This window comes from Ursus maritimus, unplaced genomic scaffold (assembly GCF_017311325.1).
Source record: "Ursus maritimus isolate PB19 unplaced genomic scaffold, ASM1731132v1 scaffold_13, whole genome shotgun sequence".
Classification (NCBI taxonomy): Eukaryota; Metazoa; Chordata; class Mammalia; order Carnivora; family Ursidae; genus Ursus; species Ursus maritimus.
Genome location: NW_024423675.1, coordinates 48,940,467 through 48,961,952, shown reverse-complemented (window position 1 = coordinate 48,961,952; position 21,486 = coordinate 48,940,467). Strand labels below are relative to the sequence as shown.

Here is a 21,486-nt window from a genome sequence, read left to right as displayed (position 1 = left end):
TTCGCTCCCGAGTGCATCGTCGTTCGACTTCCCTGGAAACGGTGGCCGGCAATCGCCGCGTTCCGCTACCCGCGCTCCTCTGCCGCCCCAGCCTCTGGCGCCCAGCGCCGCGGCCCGGGTGCAGTATGGAGGCGAAGGCGGCGTCCACGCCGGCTACTGGCGGCGGCGTGTGCTCGGTGACCGCGGAGGAGACCAAAAAGTGGATGGAGGAAGCGATGCAGATGGTGAGGAGCCCAGGAGGTGGCTGCCGCGGGTGGGAACTTTTTTTTAGCTCTCTTCTCGACCCGAGCATTTGAGCAAACGCCCTGAGTGTGCTTTCTCGCCACCATAATCTCGATGGCGGTCACATTTTCTGGGTAGACAGCTGGCTTTACTGTCCTGAAATTTTCTTTAGCCCATTCTCACAGTGCTGTAGGGGAAGGAAGAGGGCAAATACAGAAGTCATTTCTTTTTTCACCGGCATGGCTGAGCCAAACATCCTCATTGAGCTGCTGCTGGCACGTAACGTGCTGCGCCCCCTTCTTTCCCGGGGGACACACTCGCAAATCCGGAAAGTCACATTATTCTGTATTTATGACCTCTCGAACCTATCTAGTAGGAGAAAGGACGCTGAGGATGTGTCTGAAAGATCAGGATAAAAACAAATCCCTGGACAGCCAGATCCTACCATTCATCTATCCTCCTGCCGTCTGGCCTTTAAACTCCCTTTGCTCCCTTGAGGATTGCTAAGAAGGGCTCTAATCAGATTTGTGCGTAATCCAAGTTTTACCCATACTTCTGTGTGCCAGTGAGCTCTTTAATAGGGATAAGAGTGTGTTTGGCATATTTATGTATATGTATACAAACATATGCACCAGCACACACATGTGTATGTCAAATGCTCTTCAGCTTTACATTCCTCTAAAGCTGCTGTAAAAGGATTTTTTTTTGTACATGGTTTTGATTATATTCTTCCTATCCTTAGTGGCCTCTGGTCTCCTATAGTTAATTAATTCCATAATTATGTATTCATTCACTCCATAGATGTTTATTGAGCACACTATGCTTGGCATTGGGAATTCAGCACTGAAACTGATTTTGGTATATTTCTCTCTGTTCACTTTTCATGCTGTTTCCCCCTGCATTCATTCACTATTACAGCCAAATATTTTTCTCTAAGCCATGATGCATTACAGCGTCTATCCATTTGTTTCTGCTTACATAATGTCCTTTTAAACTTGTTTCTCATACTTTTTGGAAAGTGACTTCCAGTGAAAAAGTCTATTTTATATTACAACCCAGTAAATACACATATAGCTATAACTGAAAAGTTTCACAGAACAGTACTTAACCTTCCTTTGTACAGTTTTCCTGGTATTTCTCTTTTCTTGGATGGGGGGGTGCTATGTATTTATGACAAATATTGCACATCTATGAGCCTCTCCATTCAGAAGTTCTTTGAAACAATGCTGTTGGTCTTAACCAGTCGGAGGATGGGGTCGTCTGACTCACCCATCCTGCGAATGGCCCCACAAATAGCTTGGTGTAAACTGGCCTTTGAACTTGCCTGCCTGTCACCTCGTCAACCTCGCCCCCGTTCGTCTGCGGGAGGAGTGAGCCTTGGTGCGGATGATGTGGTTGCCGGCAGAGCATTTCTGCCTCAGGTCCATCCAGGTCCATCCAGGCCCACGAACCGGTACGCATCGCTCTCCAGGTCCAGGGCGCTCCTGCCGCCACTGCCAGGAGCGGGAGCACAGAAAGCTCTCGATTTTTGAAAAAAACGCTGGTCCTGACCCACTAACTTGATTTTAGGACCCATTCTTTGAGCTTACTTCATAATTTATTTCCTCCAATAAACTTACAAGATACGTAGCATTCCGATACTTTAATTACTGTTCACATATACATTTAAAAATTAATTTGTAACTTGTATGGATTTGTTTGTCCTGAACCTCTTTTATGTTACTAAATCCTCTAAGTTGGAGACAAGGAGTTTTCATGTGATATCAAAATCTCATTCTCCCTTTCCCAAATCATTTCAATAATGTCCTATGCTGGGCAGCTTCTTTCTAAATAGTGAGGAGGCTAATATATACACACAAAGTCTAAACTATCTTTGAATAAGCTGCATTCGTATCCTTCCATGGGTGAGAGATCTGGAGGGCAGATGATGCCTGAGTGCTGGGCAGTCAGAATATTTTGGGCTCTGCTGTTTATTTTCATTTGCTTCAGGAGCTCTCTCCCCAGGAGCTCTCTCCCCAAAGTATTTATGTGTGGAGCTTGCTTAGATGAAATTTTCAGAGATGCTACCATGGAGGACTTACTAGTGTTTTTGAAAACAGCTAACTTTAATCAGTCATTGGGCTTTCCCACTCATGTAGCAGAGCTGTGATTTCTTTTCTCATCCTTTCATATTTTGGGTCTTTATTTTCCTTTAAGCATCTTTTGGTCATAATATATTGGAACATTTCCTCCGCCTATCTCTGCACTGTTCTCTAGACTTCTGGACTAAACACTTAAGTCCTTTTACTACGTTTTGCTGTGACCTTGGGCAAGTCACTCCCACCCCCGCCCCCTGCCAGCCCTTTCCCTTCCTACCCTATAAAATGAGATTGTTGAAATCCACGTAGTTTCTCAGATCTCTCTGGCCTTGACATTTTTGTCCCTTAATTGGATTATATATTTTTAAAGATTTATTTATTTGACAGAGAGAGAGCACAAGCAGGGGGAGAGGAAGAAGCAGGCTCCGTGCTGAGCAGAGAGCCCGACGTGGGTCTCCATCCCAGGACCCACGGATCATGACCTGAGCCAAAGTCAGATGCTTAATTGACTAAGCCACCCAGGTGTCCCTCTTAATTGGATTATAAACACCTAGGGGATGTGATTACCTGGTTTATCTATTCCTACATAGGATCAAGGAGGCCCTTACTTAGTACTTGTATTTTGGTTTTGGCCTATACATGTTCTTCCAGGTCTTAAAGAGAGGGGAAAAAGTGCTTGTCATAAATCCTGTGCTTTGTTCAGTCATTCCCTCCCCACTACAGAAACTTCAAATCTTGAACTACTTCGAAGATTGTTGAAGTAATTCAAGGTGTACGATGTACTTCTGAGAAGAGTTTAAGATTAGACAAGAAGCATAGCTAGTGCCAAATCTGTTCACCTCTGAGGAATTTGAAAGTGAAATATGCAGTATACGTGTAGTAGGGAGGATACTAGCGTCTTCACAGCATCTGTGCAGATAGACATATTTATATGGCCAATACGGGTAAGTAGAATGAATGTCTGGCTCTAATTGGACCAACCAAATCATATAATATCTGGGTCTTACTAGTTAAAATAAAGGTGTTGCACTAGAAAATTTCCATCCTAGTCTATGATTTTAATCTACAGACATAAGCCTGAATTATAAAAGAAAGGAAAACAGTTTTTGAGAAAGCTTAAAATCTATTTTTTTAAAATGTTATCTAAAACAAGTGAGTCTGTGCAAAAATCAGTACAACCCTAACAGTCCAATTGGTATAACATTTTTGGATGGCAACCTGGCATAATATAATTAACAGCCTCAAATAAAATGTTCCTATAATTTGACAGTAATATAATTTGACAGTAATATAATTCTGTGGCATTTATCTTAAGAAAATGGTTTAGAAAGATAAAAAGCAATCATTGTCATTTCAGTGTTAAATATAACAAGGAAAACTAGGAAGTATTTCAAACTTCTGATGAAGGGAAATAGTTAAGTTATGGTATATTACTGTGTTGAATAATGTGCTGTTATCAAAATGGTTATGGATATTAGGTACAAACATGGCATTAACTATCACAGCTACATGTGATATCTAACATTAAGCAAGCAGACTACAAATTATTTTATACTATACACGTACATTTAGAGGTTAGAAAGGCATATGTTCAAACCTAGGATGGCTACTGACAGCCAGCTAACCTTGACAGGTTCTTAACCTTTCAGCCACAGAGGCCTCTTTTGTAAAACAGTTATATAGTATATATGTCACACGGTTGTATAGATTAAAAGAGATCGTGTTTGTAAAGTCCCTGACACATTATGTTCAATAAATTAAAGCGGTTGTTTTTTTTAAACTGTTGAGTTTTTTTAAATCAAAGACTAGAGGAGAACACACACAAATAATTAGTTAACATGGTAAAGATATGGGTCTTTTTTTTTAAGATATGGGTCATCTTAAAGAAATTTTTCACTATGCTTTTGAGAGTTGGAAACTATGAGATGGGATGGATTGAAAATTATGTTAATTATTTAATTAGTTTAACTCTATTTTGAACTTGACAGCAAAACAAATATGTATTTTATTGAACAGCATTTCACCTAAAACCATTTCCGTGGGGTTTTGGGATTGTTCTCACCACCTCTTCCCTAACCCACCATTCCCAACTGCTTAGCCACTCCCCCTCAGCATGGTGGGCTGGGCTATTCCTCATCAATAACCTGATTTGCACTTTTAAATACTCCCACCACTCATGTTTTCTCTCTATTTTGGACAGCAGTTGAAGGCTTTTCACAAAAAAACAAGTTACTGTAAGTAAATGGGAAGATAATCTTGAGAGGTGGGACATGGAATAAAGGAGATACATTTGCTGGAAGGAAAAGGAGAAAATCTGAAAGAAAGAAGGAAAGGCACACGCCCAGTCACCTGGGGGCCTGTGTGGAGTGAGAAGCTGCCAGGCTTGCTTGCAGGTGACCTAATTCAAGACTTGGAACCCCACTGGGCTACACGGATTCTCTCTGTCCTCTGCCACTTCTCCTCCTTCACTGGGTCTTGAGTTCTCATCTACGTGCTTGAGATTGCTACACACACACACAGAATTCTTCAGGAGATAGTTTTGCAGAAAATCTTTATCGTGTGGCCCCCTCATTTGTTTCTTCTCTTGCAGTTTTTTAGCCTTAAACTTTCTGGGTCTCACTCTTTTAAGTTTTCCTTCTCTTTTGTCCCTTGAAGTAGGCCTATTTTGAACCTAAAAGGTGATAAAGTAGCTGATCAGTGTTGACCAGAGTAGAAATTTGAGACGGAGTGGCCAGGAACCTGTACCTCATTGGTGTTCCATAAATACTGTTGAAGAAATGAATTTCCGGAGCAGATTGCCTGGATTCTGGCCCCAGCCTCTCACACGAGCAAATCCCCTAACTTGGCCATGTCTCCATTTACTCATCTGTAAGCTGGGGAAGCTCACTGACTCCATCTCATTGGGTGGTAAACGAAATTCGTTAATTCTGATAAAGTGCTTAAATAGTCCTGGGTCAAAGTAAGTTTTTCCATAAGTTGTAAGCTCTTAGGATCTGCAAGCTCCGAATCAGAACATTTGTTATGTAGACATAACAGTCTGTGGTAATAGTTGGAAGTTAGAAATCTAACCTGTAGATTGGTCACTCTTCAAGCCACTGGTTTTCATTTCCACCATTCCACCAAAATTGCATCTGTGTCACTGACTCTATTTTCTTGGCCTATTTATTTTTTATTTTTTATTTTTTTTTCTGTGATCTTCTCTAACAGCAGATAACTCCGGTTTTTCTCCTACCTGACTTGGCATTTCTTCTTAATCTCCATTGCAAGATATTTCTCGTTTACTCCACCTTTATTATTATTTTTTAAACTTTTCCTTTTGAAATAATTATAGATTCACAGAAGTTGCCAAAAAAAGTATATTAGGGAAGGCTCATGTACCCTTCACCCAGCCTTCCTCTGTGGTAAGGTCTTTCGTAACTGTCATGCAATAATCAAAACCAGGAGAATGACATTGACGCCAACTGTAGAGCTTAGTCCGATTTAATCAGCTTTGTATGCACACGTGTGTGTAGTTCTATGCAATTTTATCACATGTTTAGTTTTGCTGAACCACCACCAGAACTGCTCAATCGCCACAAGTCTCCTTCATGCTGCCCGTTAGAGCCACCATTCCCTTTCAAGCCCTTAAGCCCTGGCAGGCACAAATTCGTTCTTTGTAGCTGTAATTGTGCATTCAGGAATGTTATATATGTGAATATGGAACCTTTTGGGGGTTGGTTTTTTCATTCAGCATGATTTCCTTGAGGTCCATCCAAGTGCTGAGTGAATCAGGAGTCTGTTCCTTTTCTTGCTGTGTGGTGTTCTATGGGGTGGATGTGCCGCAGCTCGTCTGTTCACCCTTTGAAAGACATTTGGATCATTTCCAGTTTTTGCCTATTCTGAATAAAACGCCTATGAACATTTGTGTCTGTATATGAATTTATGTGCTGTATGACCATCAGCTTTCGGTTTCTTGGGAGAATGCCTGAGAGTGCAATTGCTAGGTTATATGTTAACTGCATGTCTTGCTTTTTGAGAAACTGCCAAACTAGTTTCCAGAGTGGCTGTACCATTTTACAGCCCTACCAGCAGTGTATAAGTGATCCTGTTTTTCTTCAGCCTCACCAGCATTTGGTGTTTTTACTTTTTATTTTAGCCATTCTGATGGTGTGTAGTGGTAACTCCATTGTGATTATAATTTGCATTTCCCTAATGGCTAATGATATGAATATCTTTACAGGTACTTATTTGCCGTCTGTATGCCCTCTTTGGTGAAGTGTTTGTTAATATCTTTTGCCCATTCTCTAGTGGGATTGTTTTTGGGTTTTTTTTTGCTGTTGAACTTTGAGAGTTCTTTATATAGTCTTGATAGTAGACCTTTGTTGGATATGTGGTTTGCAAATATTATCTTCCAGTTTTAGCTTGCCTTTTCTTCTTAACAGTGTATTAGTTTCCTATGGCTTCTGTAACAAATTACTACAGACTTGATGGCTTAAAACAACACAAGTTTATTCTCTTACAGCTCTGGATGCCAGGTGTTTGAAATTCATTTCATTGAGCCAAACCCAATCTGTTAGCAGGGCTGCGTACCCTCTGAGGGTTCTAGAGGAAAATGTGTTTCCTCACCTTTTCCAGCTTCTGGAGCAATATTCTTTGCTTGACTCATGGCTTCTTCCTCCGTCTTCAAAGCCAACAGCGTAACGTCTTCAAATCTCATTCTCTGCCTCTCTTATTAGGACCCTTGTGATTGCATTTAGGGCCACCTAAATAATCCAGGATAATTTCCCTATCTCAAGATCTTCAACAAATATTTGTTGGATGAGTAAATGATTTCTCTCTTGTGTGTACTTGGGGTTCTGTGTACTCCAGTAATAACATTTTTCACGTGCTGATTGGCTTAACTGTGTGGTTGCGTAGCATTGCCATCCTCACTAGCTGTCAGTCCTCCTCCTGACTTTCCTTTCTCTAGTAGCCAATGGTGCATTTGTATATTTATTTGTATATATTCACCAATCCTTGGAACTCTTCAGACTTTCGAACTTTGTATAACCTGGCATGCTTTAACCATTGTTACAGAACTGGAGAGAACTAGCCTGTGGGGGGTTCCTGACCCAGTTCAGAAGAGTGCAGTCTTACTGCTTCAGCTGCTCTGTCTCTACCTCTGTGCAGGTCCTAGCTCTGTCCTACCACCCTAAGGAGGAAGGAGAGAGAAACAGTTTGCTACCACTGTGCTGTGTGCCTCTCCTTTTACCTTTATTGGCCCAAGGACAAGTTAGTGCCAGTTGAGCGTGGTCGAAGTGGCTAAGCAACCCATGTTAGCCTGATGATAGGAAGTTACTGCTACTCTAAAGTATAGCTGGGAATAGGAGCTAGTGCGGTCTAAAGCAATGTCTTCAACTTTACACTGAATATGCTTTATACTGTGAATACCTACACTTAATTTGTAATCTCGTCTTCCAGAGCGTCTTCAGGCCCGTCAAAATAAGAAATGCTGTGCCTTTCTAAAAACAGCCATACTTGGATTTTCTTGACTGCAGTGAGATGGAAATGATTATACCCTAGTTCAAAGGTTGTGTTCTTCCTTTGTTCTCTCAGCAACAGGATCAGGGAGTATGCAGCTATAACCTTCTTGCTTTTGTTCTCTGCCCAAAGAAATATTCTTTAACTGTCTTGGGCCTCGACTGCTCTGGTTCAGTCAGCGACAGAGCTAGAAGAAAAGTGGACAGCCTCTGATGGGGGAGGCTTTGCAAGTATGACCAGTGGTTTGCCCTTTCCAGGATGGTGGTGGGGGAAATATTCTTAAGCTTATTTTTTCTAATTTGTATTTTTCCTTTGAGGTGTACTTTACAATGAAATGCACAGGTCTTAAATCTGTTGTTCATTCAGTTTCGACAGATGCAAACATCTGTGTAACCCACACCCCTTTCAAGATAGAGTTTTGACCACCCTGGAGAAGTTCGTTGTGTCCCTTTCCCATCAGTCTACACATGGTCTTCCAGGAAGAAATTGCTATCATCGTGTTTAGTTTTGTCTGTTCTAGTACTAAACCTGAAGGGAGTGATACAGTGTGTATGTTTGTGTTTGACGTCTTTTACTCAGCATGTCTGAGATTCACCCATGTTGTGTGTATCTCTAGCTTGTTCCTTTTCATTGCTGAGTAGTATTCCATCATGTGACTGTGCCACAGTTTGCTTATCCATTCTTTTGTTGGTGGACACCTGTGCTGTTTCCAGATTTGGGCTATTATGAATCAAGCTGTTAAGAACATTCTTTTGCAAGTTTTTTTTTTTTTTTTTTTTTTTTGTGGGCGTGTATTCCCTTCTCTTAAATAAATACTTAGGATTAGAATTGGTTCATAGGCTATATGTGTGTTTACTTTTTAAAGAAATTTCCAAGTGCTCTCCAAAGTGGTCGTACCATTTTAACATAGAGTGCTCCAAAGCTTTTCTTGTGTCAAAGCAGAAATAGCACAGAGAGACATCCAGTCTGGTTACTTTTATGCTGTTGGAACTCTAGAGGGTATCTTCTATAATATTTAGTGAAACAAAAAAATTAAGCAAGTAGATTTTTTTTTAAAGATTTTATTTACTTTTTTGTAAAGAGGGAAAGAGAGAGAGAGAGAGAGAACACGCACACAAGCAGGGGGAGCAGCAGAGGCAGAGGGAGAAGCAGGCTCTCCGCCAGGGAAGGAGCCTGATATGGGACTAGATCCTAGGACCTTGGGATCATGACCTGATCCGAAGGCAGACACTTAACCAACTGAGCCATCCAGGCGTCCTTAAGCAAGTTGAATTTCAACAAGGAAAGGACTTCAATAAAGTATTTATACATGTTATTTATTCATTTCCTTTGTAAATATGTACGTGATCTCTGAAAAGTTGTACAGACCCTGCCACCGTAAGAATAAGAGTAAATGACAGCCATTTGCTCACTTCTGCTTCCAATGAGAAGAAAAAAATCAGGGGCTCAGAACCTGTGAAGGGAGTTTGTTCCTGAGTCTTTCTTAATATGGATATAACAGAGAACAAAGGCACTAAGTACTGAACTATACTTGAGGGAAGGGAAAGCTCAGCTGTATTTGTTCTAGTGTTTATACATGTGTGCTTATGCTGCATCTATTTCTTTCCCGTAATCTTTTCAAGTATTGAACATTACATCTTAAATTTTCCACTTTGTCTTTTAGGCCAAGGAAGCCCTAGAAAATATTGAAGTTCCTGTTGGCTGCCTTATGGTCTACAACAATGAAGTTGTGGGGAAGGGACGAAATGAAGTGAATCAAACCAAAAATGTATGTCGATTGAATAGTTTAATTGCAAACATACAGCAGTAAAGGTAGGAGTGTACTGAATTTTATCACAGTTGGCGAGAAGGTGGGTCTGTGTTGAGACCTGTAGGTATCAAAGGAAGGGTGGTTTCCCTTAACATTTCTTTTTTTTGAATGCCTTCCTCTCTGATTATAAAAGTGATCCATGTTGGTTTTTTAAAATTTGGAAAATTCAGAAAAATTTAATGAAGCAATACAATCTTTGGGGCTAATTTTCTGTTTCGTGGAGTTTTACTTTAGCACTTGAGTGAAATTCAAGAAGGGATTTTATTACATTGGAGTGTCAGTATTGAAGAAATGAATCTAATCTCCATCTTAAGCAAATCTAATATAGCAAAATTCCACTTTACAAAACACATCAATTTAGCTCATATCACATTCTTTAGTACCTTTAAATAATGTTTTCCTCCTGGTAAATTAAAAAATCACCTTCAGTTTATATCTTTGGAGGTAATAAAGGATTGTATAAAGGAAACTGTTCGTATATTAGATAATTCAATGGAATAAAGTCTCTACCACCCGCTCTCTATACCTACATGTGGTATTACACTTTATTATTTTTTTTTAATTTTTATTTATTTTTTTAGAGAGAGAGAGAGAGAGCACGCATGCATGAGTGTGGCAGGAAGAGGGAGAGAGAGAATCTTAAGCAGGCTCCACACCCAATACAGAGCCTAATGCAGGGCTCAGTCTTATGACCCTGAGATCATGACCATCTAAGCCACCCAGGTACCCTGGTATTACACATTAATAGTTTATGTGTCTTTATATTATTGTGGTTATGTTGAGAAGTTCATGAATTAAGGCAACACTTCTTGGTATCACAACAGTGTGTCACGGTAAGTATAAATGAAGTATCCAGGTTTATGATTATCAGAAATACTAGGTGGACTCACAGCTTATAACCATAACACCACTCACACAGACTTTGATCTTATCTTTTGCTCATGGGAACCAGAGAACAAACTGATGCTGGTCGCGGTGCTATGGGGCATTTAATGTTTATCCATCACATCTATCAAAAAGAAAACAGATGGGTAGTAAGGAGGGCATGTATTGCATGGTGCACTGGGTGTTATACACAACTAATGAATCATGGAACTTTGCATCAAAAACCAGGGATGTATGGTGACTAACAAAATATAATAAAAAAATATTATTATTAAAAAAAAAGAAAAAAGAAAACAGATGCAAACTGGGAACCCAGATTCACAAAGAAATTATTACTTGGATAACAGAACATTTGTGAGATAAGTGATAACCATAACGTAGCAATTAGTGAATATACAGATACTTGTTGGGGAGTGGAATTCAGTATTTTAAAATAATTTAAATAATTAAATCTCCCTGTTTTGTATATTTTGTGGTTTGGTATGATATCTTTAATATCAGAACTTTGAATGCCCTGATGTCATCCATCTAAACCCCTAATGACCTGGGTTTCTTCTGTATCTTGAAATTAAACTGCATTTATTTTGGTTTGTGTGTCCTATAGAAGATCACCCTATAAAACACTATAGAAAGATTCTGACCCCAAATGAGGAAACCTGAGTCCTACTTTTGGCTCTGATACTACCACCACCCTCATCACTACCATCACCTCTCCCGCTGTGTGTTTTTAACATGTTCTAAATTAGCTTGTGGTTCTTCAGCACTAAACGAGAGGTTGAGGGGCGCCAGGGTGGCTCAGTCAATTAAGCAGCCGTCTCTTGATTTCGGCTCAGGTCCTGATCTCAGGGTCCTGGGATCGAGCCCTGCATCTGGCTCTGCGCTCAGCGGGGAATCTTCTCCCTCTCTGTCTGCCCCTCCCCCTGCTCTCCCACGCTCTCTCTCTCAAATAAATAAGTAAATCTTAAAAAAAAAAACAAAAAAAACACCCAAAACAAAGAACACTTTCTTCACTTGCTTCCAGGATACCACACCACTCTAGATTTTCTAAAAAAGAGAGGTTGATTGCAGGGATTCAGTTCAACAGTTACTTACTTATTGAGAATTCTGGGGTATTTGATTCAGTAATTCTGAATCTGATTGTTAAAAAGCCCCTGAATTGGGGAAAATTTTTTTTAAGCTCCCCAGTCAGTTCTGGTATGCAGGCAGCTTTGGGAATCTGTTCACTAAAGTACCTTAAAGCTCTGAGATCATAATTCTGGACCAGCATTGCTTCCACCTGCCTCTAGCTTCTATGGGACCTCGGGCCACTGTGCCAGCATCTCTCACACTCTGTATCTCAGGTTAATGAGCACCTTTCTATTTGCCCCAAGCAGATGTTATACTTGCTGAAGACATACTTTGTAATCTCACATAAGATTTAGCACCGTGGCTTGTACATAGTTAGCAATCAGCATAAGCTTATTGATAAATGTGATTATCCTGAATATCATTAATAAGTATTACATAGCAGAGCACATAGATAGCACACAGCATGTTTCTTGTAATTCAGTGTTTTATGAGGTATAGATGCCAGTGAACCCCCTTTTTACATATGGGGGAACCAAGGCTTAGAGAAGTTACGTAACTTGCCCAAGGCCACATAATTACTTATGTTACAGTCAGGATTCAAACTTAAGTATGGTTATTTCCAAATGCTGTGTGATTTCTCCTATATTCTATGCTACCCACGAGGTATCGGAGACTGATACCAAATCTTTGCTTTTCTCTAGAGTCTGCCAGAATATAAAATCTCATCCCAAAGAAAATGTAAGGGATGACATTCCACTAACTAACTAAAGATTTGCTTAGAGTGAAGTGAGGGATAGCCTTGAAAACATCTGAAAATGGAGCACATTCCTATGAAGACTTCAAGCTTCCCCTCGAATATTCGCAAACCCCCCCCCCCCCCCGACTTACATTCTCTATGGCGTTTTAATTGAAAGGGCATCCCTTGAGGTTCTGAGGTACTTAACTAAAAATATAGCATAATTCTCACGACATCTATTAGGTGTCTTTTGATGGTGAGGTTATGGGACTTGAACTGGGAAATATGCTGCAAAGTGCTAAGAGCATCCCCAAAACCTTTATTCATTAAAATGTTGGCAGACACATTAGGCCCATTCTTTTGGTATTTATGTTTGAGTGTTTGCAAAATAGTTACATGTTGATGCAAGCACCTCTGTCTTTTCAGGCTACTCGACATGCAGAAATGGTGGCCATCGATCAGGCCCTAGATTGGTGTCATCGAAGTGGCAAGAGTCCTTCTGAAGTATTTGAACACACCGTGCTGTATGTCACCGTGGAGCCATGTATTATGTGTGCGGCTGCTCTCCGCCTGATGAGTATCCTTTGACTTCATGAGTTAATGTTGTGTGCCCTTCCTGTAACCTTGAAAATGGCCAGACACGTAACCTGCTTTCTAGTACGTGAAAACAGATTTATGAAACTAGTTATAAAATATTGTACCCCTTGGCTGAAAAATTTTTAGAAATGATTTTTAAATCATAAGATTTCTTCATTTTATATCAATAGATGTTAAACTATTAACCAAATAAACTAGAAAAAGAAAAGCTGAGAGCTAACAAACTTAAGTAAGGATAAGTCACAAATTAAAGTAGATTATAAAACTGTGTGCAGGGAAAAGGTCTGAAGAATATGCACCTTTGAATAATAGATTGTAGGTGTTTTAAAATTTTTCTTTCTTTCTTTATATGTTTGTTTATTTTTGCAACAAATACCTATTACAATGTATGAAAAATTTTAAGTCAAAAGTAAATATAAGGTAAAAAACAAGTAACTTATGATATTTTAATTATAAATAAATGGGAAATTGAGAAAGTTACAGCTCTTTCAGTTGTGTCTTTCATAGAGTAAGCGACACAAATACTGAGTGTTAGTAAGTTCATCTCTAAGATCTTTAAAAAATTATTTGCTTGTTCAAAAACTCAATTTCGTACTTGCTAATTTTTTATGTATTATTTTGCTATGTATGTGTGAAAATTTTTATCACTTTAAAAATAACAGAAGGTTTTGAGTATAACATGTACAGTCTTTGCTTTGTAAAGAGGGGAGTTCTGGTCAACTTAGAACCCTCTCCCCATCCTGCCTGACACGGTGGCTCATCTTCAGTCTGCTTTATATTGGGGCATGGGTTATATTTTATTTGGCAAAAGATTAGGGGACAATCCTATTTTTAAAAGGTGGAAATCCCTGGATTAAATTCCTACTTCCTTTCTGGCTCCAATTCTCTAATGACCCAAAAGAAAGTGAGTTAGGAAAGACAAGAGAGAACACCAAACTGTGAACATTTAGCAACTGTGTATTCAGTTTTCATTATTTGCAATAGTGAGATGTTAATCTCTAAATCCTTTAAACCTCTTCTTTTGTGTAACGGGATAATGTAATTTTTAAGCCTAAGCCTAAGCTTAACTGTTTTTAAAAGTAGCGTGAGCTTGTTTGTCCAGGATGGCCTGGTTTTGTCACTCTACACACTCGAGCTGCGCACTCTATTCAGGACCTTAATTCTTTCTCATAAATCCCACTGGTTGTGTATGGCTGTCAGAACGAACGATTTGGCGGTTGTGGCTCTGTTCTAAATATTGCCTCTGCTCATTTACCAAATACCGGGAGACCATTTAAGGTAATGTGACCCGTTTGTGCTTTTTCTTGTTAATTACTTTGATCTCTTTATGGGGTTGGGAATAGTTCACGCGTGGGCAGTATACCAAAAAGCCATGCTGGAACCAGGCAGACTCAGGGACCTCTTGTCAAGTTCATGTATGCCTCAGTAGAAGACGACAGTTATCATTTCCAGGTGAGTGCTTGGCCCTCTTAATTAGCAGACTGTCTCCAGAAGGAGAGGCCATGGCCTTCCCAGTTATCTCCTGACAGTCTTCACCAACGCCATCAGGTATGTTTGGAGATGCTGTCACTGTTGACATTTTTCCCCAGCTCCATGCTGTTCCACGCTTGTGTGAAGCTTGGCCTCTGTCAGTGACGGTAGATGCTGTTTACAGTGCACACACAATATTTTTGCACAAAGCCGATCGTTTTTGCTTTGTTGCTATGTACTAGTTTTTTTTTTACATTTTTAAAAAAGATTTTATATGTATTTATGAGAGACACAGAGAGAGAGATTGTGGGGGGAGGAGCACAGGGAGAGAGACAAGCGGACTCTGCGCAGAGGGTAGAGCCCTACATGGGTCTCAGTCTCAGGACCCTGAGATCATGACCTGAGCCTAAACCAAGGGCCAGATGCTGAACTGACTGAGCCACCCTGGCATCCCTGTTCTATGTATTATTTTTGGTGTCTAGCAATGAATACCTGTATTTTCATTATTTCCCCTCTGCCTTTTCAATATCGAAATTTCCCCCAACCCAAGAATTCAGATTGCTTTCATCTTCTCTTAAAAAGTCTACTTTCCCTTTAATCTTGCTACCTGTCTCCAGGTTTTTATATTTAAGGCTATAAGCATCAGGAATTGATATTTCAGAATTTGACTAGATACATAGCATTTTTCAGAAACCAGTTTGATTGTTCTCTCTAAGGTTAATCCTGAAATATTATGTTTTAAAAAGAAAAGGATTTAATAAATGCTGGACATGGTGGGTGGGTAACTTCAAAGACCTCAGATATTCTTAGGAGAATACTGAGTACCTATGAAGGGCTAAATTTGGCTGAATCCCACTGAGAACAAGTTTTGGAAAACATTCTATTTTGAGTTTTCCCAGATGAACATTAGCTTTCCTAACAACTTCTGTACATTTGAGAATAGATGACTTTTAACATCGTATCAGAAAAGAAATTGTAATAAAATGATGGAGAGTAAACAATACAGTCAGCTTGACCATTAAAAAAATCTGCAAAGTAATTTAATTTTTCCAATCACATATCAGTAGCGCAAATTTTGCTTACATAACTTTTTGCAAGTGAATTGCTGATTGTACTTCGTTTATAAGGAAGAGCTAAAGAATTTCTCAAAGCTTCTGGGCAGAACAAAGATGTGCCCTTGGATATCTGACATGGGTAGAAAATTTCTCTCCAACACATCAGTGACATTGGGTGCGTAAACAGCCCTCTCCTACACGTCTCTGCACAGAGTTGATCTGGCTGAACCGAAGAATAAGTTTGTTTGTGGTGTGTGTGCTTGACCAGATTGGCTCCAGGGAAATGAAGGACCATTGTTTGAAGCCATATCTCCAGGTTTGAAGCCAAATTATGGGATTTTTTTTTAAGTGTTTTGAGATTCTAAAGAAAACATTGATACCTTAGGTTTCTGGATCCTGTGTTTCTTCCTTTATTGGGTCGGGTTGGGTGGGAGGGTTTGTGGGAGGTGGGATGCTGTTTTTGTATTGAGCAATTCTAGAGTCCTTTAATGCTATATTATAAGCAGCATTAAGCTCATAGAGGAGACCTACAGAATTCTTCTTTTCAACCTAATAATACATACCTGGTCCATTTTTAAAAGTTTATTTTAATAAGAATGTGTGCTTTTTATTACAGCCACAAATTTGTAGCTGTAATGGATAATTGAAGATATTGTCTTGGTATCATAGAGTGATGCAGTTTCCTTCTCCATCTGTAATTCAGTGGGTCTCATCCCGGACTGCATATTACAGAGCTTTTAGGTGTGACTCTGGGAGGTCCCCACCCCAGACCAACTGGATAAGAAGGCGAGAGGGTGGAAGAGAATATTAGGATTTTTTTTTCTTTTTTAGTTTTATTTGTTTTTCACAGACCCTTGTGTCCAGGGGTGACTTTCAATAGATGGCAGGGAGGGAGCTGCTCTGCTGCATGGGAAACCCTTCACCCAGAAGCAAGTTTCCTATGAACATTCATTGGTGATGGGCGAGAGGACAGGCTCCTTTATGGCTTTGCCCTGTTTCCCAAAGAGGGGCTTACCATACCAGACCCTGGACAGATGGGACTCTAGGGGTGTGGGGGGTCGCATAGGCAGCCTTGGGCTGGGACGGCAGGGGTACGGCTATCTGAGGCTATCCGAGGCTCCATGTTGCTATCTTATCTCCCACCTGGGTGGGATTCTGACTTAGAGGCGTTCAGTCATAATCCCACAGAGTTCCCAGATGATTCCACTGAGCAGCCAAGGTGGAGGGCCATTGGTCTAACCTCATAGGAGAGGAGAGTGCTTTGTGCTGGTTGGTGTTCCCGAGAGCATGAGGAGAGGCGGGAGCTCTGAGGAGATGAACACTTCATGTGGCACGAGGAGAAGGGGACTGACCCCCCCATGGTCAGAATGATCTGAGAAGGTTGTGAGAACTGAGAAGCCAAGGGAGGAGAGAGCTCTAAAAAGAAGCGAGAACGATCAGTAGTCTCCACAACTGCAGAGACTTGAGGAGGTTGGAAAGGGCACCAGTGTTTTGGTCGGTAGGGGCCCTCGGGATATCTGGAAGCACGAGCCAGCGAGGCTAAGGTTGAAGAGGAAATGAGAGCCACACAAGCAACAGCCAGGAGTCTGGAATGTTCTCAGGGACCAGCAGGGTAGCGGCTTGCCTGAGGGGCAGAGTGGAAGGAAGGTTATTGGGATTTTTCCCCCTCCAGCTTTACTGAGATATAATTGACATATAACATTGTGTTAAGTTTAAGGTATACAATGTGGTGATTTGATAGACGTATAGATTATGAAATGTTTACCACAATAAAGTTAGCTAACACACCATTCACCTCATGTAATTACCATTTTGTTGTTATGGTGAGAACATTGCAGCTCTACTCTCAACAGTTTTCAAGTACACCATATAGTATTGTTAACTGTAGTCACCATGCTGTACCTTAGATCCTCAGAACTTACCTTATACTGAAAGTTTGTGTCCTTGGGTCAGCTTTCTCTTTATTCCCCCATCCCCCCACCCCTCCACCCCAGACAACTACCGTTCTGCTCTCTGCTTCTATAAAGGCAATGTTTTCTGTATATATTTCATTATATATATGCGATAGACTATTCAGCCATAAAAAAGAAGGAAATTCTGCCATTTGGGACAATGTGGATGGACCTTGAGGGCACTAAGCCAAGTGAAATAAGTCAGAGAAAGACAAATACCGTATCGTCTCACTTATATGTACAGTCTAAAAACATTGAACTCCAAAAGGTTATTTCTTTTAATGGGGAAGGTTTATGCAGCCTTTATAGGCCCAGGGAAGAGCTGATTGAAGGCACAAGAGAAAGGGAGTTTCATTCTGCACTGCGGACCACAGCCAGGCCCTTATGCTTGTGTTCATTACCTGCTTCCCTTCCTGTGGCTCCTTCCAGATGTGCCTCCCTGGAATCTCTATTTTATCATTTCATGCACCTGAGAAGGATGCCACATATAAAGTCCAAACTCATGGCATGCCTTCGAAGCCCTGTATGTTTCGACCTCATTTTATCTGCTTCTGTGTCAATAGGCCCTCCACCCCCCCATTAGCCGGTTTCCTCACATAGCCCAAGCTTCTTACTCTTTCCCTGAAATGCTCTGCTTAGTGTCTTTAAATATTCGCTATTTTTTAATTTTTAATTTTTATTTATTTATTTTCGAGAGCACATGCGCTGATGGGTGAGTTGGGGGGAGCAGAGGGATAGGGAGAGAGAGAGAATCTTAGGTAGGCTCAATGCCCAGTGGGAGCCCGTCTCAGGGCTCAATCTCATGACCCTGAGATCATGACCTGTGCAGAAATCAAGAGTCAGATACCTGGGGTGCCGGGGTGGCTCAGCCGTTAAGCGTCTGCCTTCAGCTCAGGGCATGATCCCAGGTTCTTGGAATCGAGCCCCACATTGGCCTCCCTGCTCGGTGGGAAGCCTGCTTCTCCCTCTCCCACTCCCCTGCTGTGTTCCCTCTGTCGCTGTCTCTCTCTGTCAAATAAATAAATAAAATCTTTAAAAAAGAGAAAAAAAGAGACACCTAGCCAGCTGATCCAGCAGACACCCCGAATACTTGCTATCTTTAAGGCAAGTTCAGATTTCATCTTCATGTGGTATTTCTGTAATTTCACTCTTTACCATTATCACAGTTTTTTATTCTTTCACCTATCGACCTCTTCTCTCTAGTTAGATACCAAAGATAAATCAAACTGAGCACTTTTTAAAAACAGATTTATTTATTTATTTGAGAGAGAGAGCACAAGTGGGACGGGCAGAGGGAGAGAGAATCTCAAGCCGACTCCAGGCCAGGCACGGACCCTCACATGGGGCCCAACCTCACGACCCCAAGATGGGCCACTAGTAAATAACAGTGGATAAAAATAGCTCATGCTTGACAAACACTTATGATGTGCCAGGTATGTAACAGGTGTTATTCTGTGGAATCTTATTTAATCTTCATGAAACCCCTCTGAGGTAAGTGCTATCATTACCTACATTTTACACATGAGGAAGCGGGGGCACGGAGTTTATCCCACAGAGATCACAGAGCTAGTAACTTCAGTAGTACTTGACTAAGAAATAATAGTTGATTTGAGAGATGTTTGAGTGCGTACGTCTGTTCTTTTGGTCATGTACTTCCTTACCCGCGTTACTGCTATCCCCAAAGTGTATTAATGTCATCTGAAATAAGTTTATGTAATTATGTCTGCATGGCTGTGTTTATGGGATATGGGCCACGTCTTCATAGGCTGATATTCATTCTCAGTTTTTTCATTTCGTCAGTGCATTCCCGGGTATCGGGCCGAGGAAGCGGTGGAAATGTTAAAGACCTTCTACAAACAGGAAAATCCAAATGGTCAGTTTCCCTTGCTGTACATAACGGAACCTCACTAAAGACAAATCACTGTGTAGAGACTCAACAAGGGCCTACCTCTTCATTTTCTCTTTTTCCTTCTATTCTTTCCACAGCACCCAAATCAAAAGTTCGGAAAAAGGACTGTCAGAAACCTTGAACTTGTTCTGCTGGAAGGCTGATGCCCCTCGATGATATTCTTGGACTGAAAGCTGTTGACATCGTTGAATCATGTTTACATATGTCCTTAACTCCTGAGAAGATCATCCCTCACTATTTGCTCTGTTGAGGGAACACATTAGCACTTTCTAAAAGTCTCTCAATTGTTAGCAATGATTAGCTTTTCCGTAAGCTTAAGGAACATTTTAAGAAGGGGGAAAAATAAAGATTGAGGTTTTAGAAATTAGTAAGCAGCGCATAATCTTCTTGCCAAAATCATTGTGCCCAGGCCAGGAAAGTGCTCATTTCAGAGAATGTGCATCCAGACCCAGTTAGCTGGCGTCTGTCCGGACTAGAGTGGCCACACCGTGGACACCTGCTTTAGGCCTCGCTTTTTAGAACCGGATCCTTCATTCTTTATAGCCACTCTGTTCTCCCAGAGGTTGAGGGCCCGTGACTTCCTTGGAATTTGTATAGGAGTTATGTACATATAGACTATGAATGTGTGCTCCTCAGAACAGGTAGTTTTTGTTTTTGTTTTTGCTTTTTTAAAGCAGTTATAGAAAATGCATACTTTTAAAACATCAATTTTAAATCATAGCATATTGCTATAATAAAACCATACTTATGCCTTCTTTGAAGATGAAGGTGAATATTTTCTTAAAAATAAAAGATAAAAGCATAAATGAGACAATTCCTTCTTTATTATTGGGCATCTATACTATGCCAGGCTCCATTTATTTGTCGAATCCGTGAACAAAACGTGGACCTGTTATTTTAGCAGCAGGAGACAGATCACACACCTCATAGATTATATAGTATTTTAGAAGGTGTTAAGAATTATGGCAACAAGAAAAAGAGCAGGGTAAATGGGATGGACGTGGTATTTGGAACCGGTTGGGACTGCCGGTTGCACAATTAAATAGAATGGTTCGTTTAATCTGAAATCAAATTGTTATCTTTTTTTATAAAAGTCCAGATTTAGAATTAAAATCTAAAATTTAAAAATGTGCACGCAACCCTGGAGAGGGTCTCTGGAGCAGCAAGTCCCAGATACTCAGTTTTCTGGCTGCAGTAAGCAAAAGGTTGATGCTGATGAAAGAACAGCCTAGCAGAGCCCTGCTGGGGTTCGCTGCGTCTGCCCAGAAGGGGGCCTCACCGTTCCACCAGAAGCCCAGCTCCCAGGCCCCTGCTGCGTTTCTTCAGTGGATTCATTTCCTTGATGCAAAGCATCTGTATTTGTTGGTTCTGCCATTTGAGCGATGTCTGACTTGTTTGTTTTGAATTACATTACAGGCTGGAATGTAATTGTGGTGAAAGTATTTTTATATTGCTGAGAGTAGCAGCTAATCACAGTTACATGCTTCAGAGGATTTTTAATTGCTTGGTTTTGTACGTGTGTGTTTTTAACTGCATTTGAGAAATTTTATGGGGAAGAATATGGATAATTTAAAATCTGTAATAATGTTATATGTAACTTCTTTTCAATTTTACCTACTTTAAAAAATTATCCCTTCATTAAATTTTAGTGCTTTGACTAGTTTATTCCTTTTTGCAGTTGGTGATAAATCATTTCTGGCTCCTTGTGCTTTTCTGCAAGCTGACTTTAGTGCACTGGCTGTCTTCATATCATCGTTTTCTCAGGGATTGTTTGTAGACAGAAAATCTGGAATCTTTGCTCTGGTGCCAGTAAGGACCAGTAAGTCTGGCTAATGCATCTATGTCAAGTAGGTTCTTGAACATTTGTTAAATAAGATTATTGATTGAAGTTTTGAGAAAAATGAATACTAAGGGGGAATATCTAGGATAAAAAGTCAATGCCAAAAGTAGTAAATGTGTATTTTAGCTTATAAATAGTCAATACTGCAAGTGTCAAGAAAGTAATAAAACGAAACCAGGAAGGATAGAAAAGACTTACCGAGGTGCGTATGTTCTGTCTCTGCTGTGTTTTGGAGAATGGGTACTTCCTAATTCCTAAGCATGGCTGAAAATTTTAATTTTGGTTACGACTTTTTTGATTCTCTCTCCAGTGATTGATTGACTTATAGAAAAGTCTCTCCTATATTTTGGTCTCAGGCAGAGTTT

General features: G+C 40.4%; 2 protein-coding genes across 2 annotated transcripts in view; one reads left to right on the top strand and one right to left on the bottom strand.

Moving 5' to 3' along the window:
- The first annotated feature begins 66 nt into the window (after positions 1-66).
- Positions 67-20,938, top strand: ADAT2 (adenosine deaminase tRNA specific 2). Its single transcript, XM_008695044.2, has 6 exons — positions 67-224; positions 9,463-9,567; positions 12,725-12,875; positions 14,067-14,173; positions 19,173-19,245; positions 19,359-20,938. The coding sequence occupies exons 1-6, from the start codon at positions 126-128 to the stop codon at positions 19,400-19,402; spliced, it is 579 nt and encodes a 192-aa protein (XP_008693266.2). The 5' UTR covers positions 67-125; the 3' UTR covers positions 19,403-20,938.
- AIG1 (androgen induced 1) overlaps positions 16,770-21,486 on the bottom strand; it is a 322,928-nt gene continuing 318,211 nt past the window's right edge. The window contains exon 6 of the mRNA XM_040627866.1: positions 16,770-17,044. Coding sequence (XP_040483800.1) covers positions 16,857-17,044 — 188 coding nt within the window. The 3' untranslated portion in view covers positions 16,770-16,856. The remainder of the gene's footprint in view (positions 17,045-21,486) is intronic.

What these genes read in the sequence shown, in the direction of transcription:
- ADAT2 (XM_008695044.2), top strand. Translation starts at nt 126, where the DNA reads ATGGAGGCGAAGGCGGCGTCCACGCCGGCTACTGGCGGCGGCGTGTGC. An exon ending in TGGAGGAAGCGATGCAGATG is followed by an intron (nt 225 to 9,462) that starts GTGAGGAGCCCA and finishes TTTGTCTTTTAG; the next exon opens with GCCAAGGAAGCCCTAGAAAA. An exon ending in AAGTGAATCAAACCAAAAAT is followed by an intron (nt 9,568 to 12,724) that starts GTATGTCGATTG and finishes CTGTCTTTTCAG; the next exon opens with GCTACTCGACATGCAGAAAT.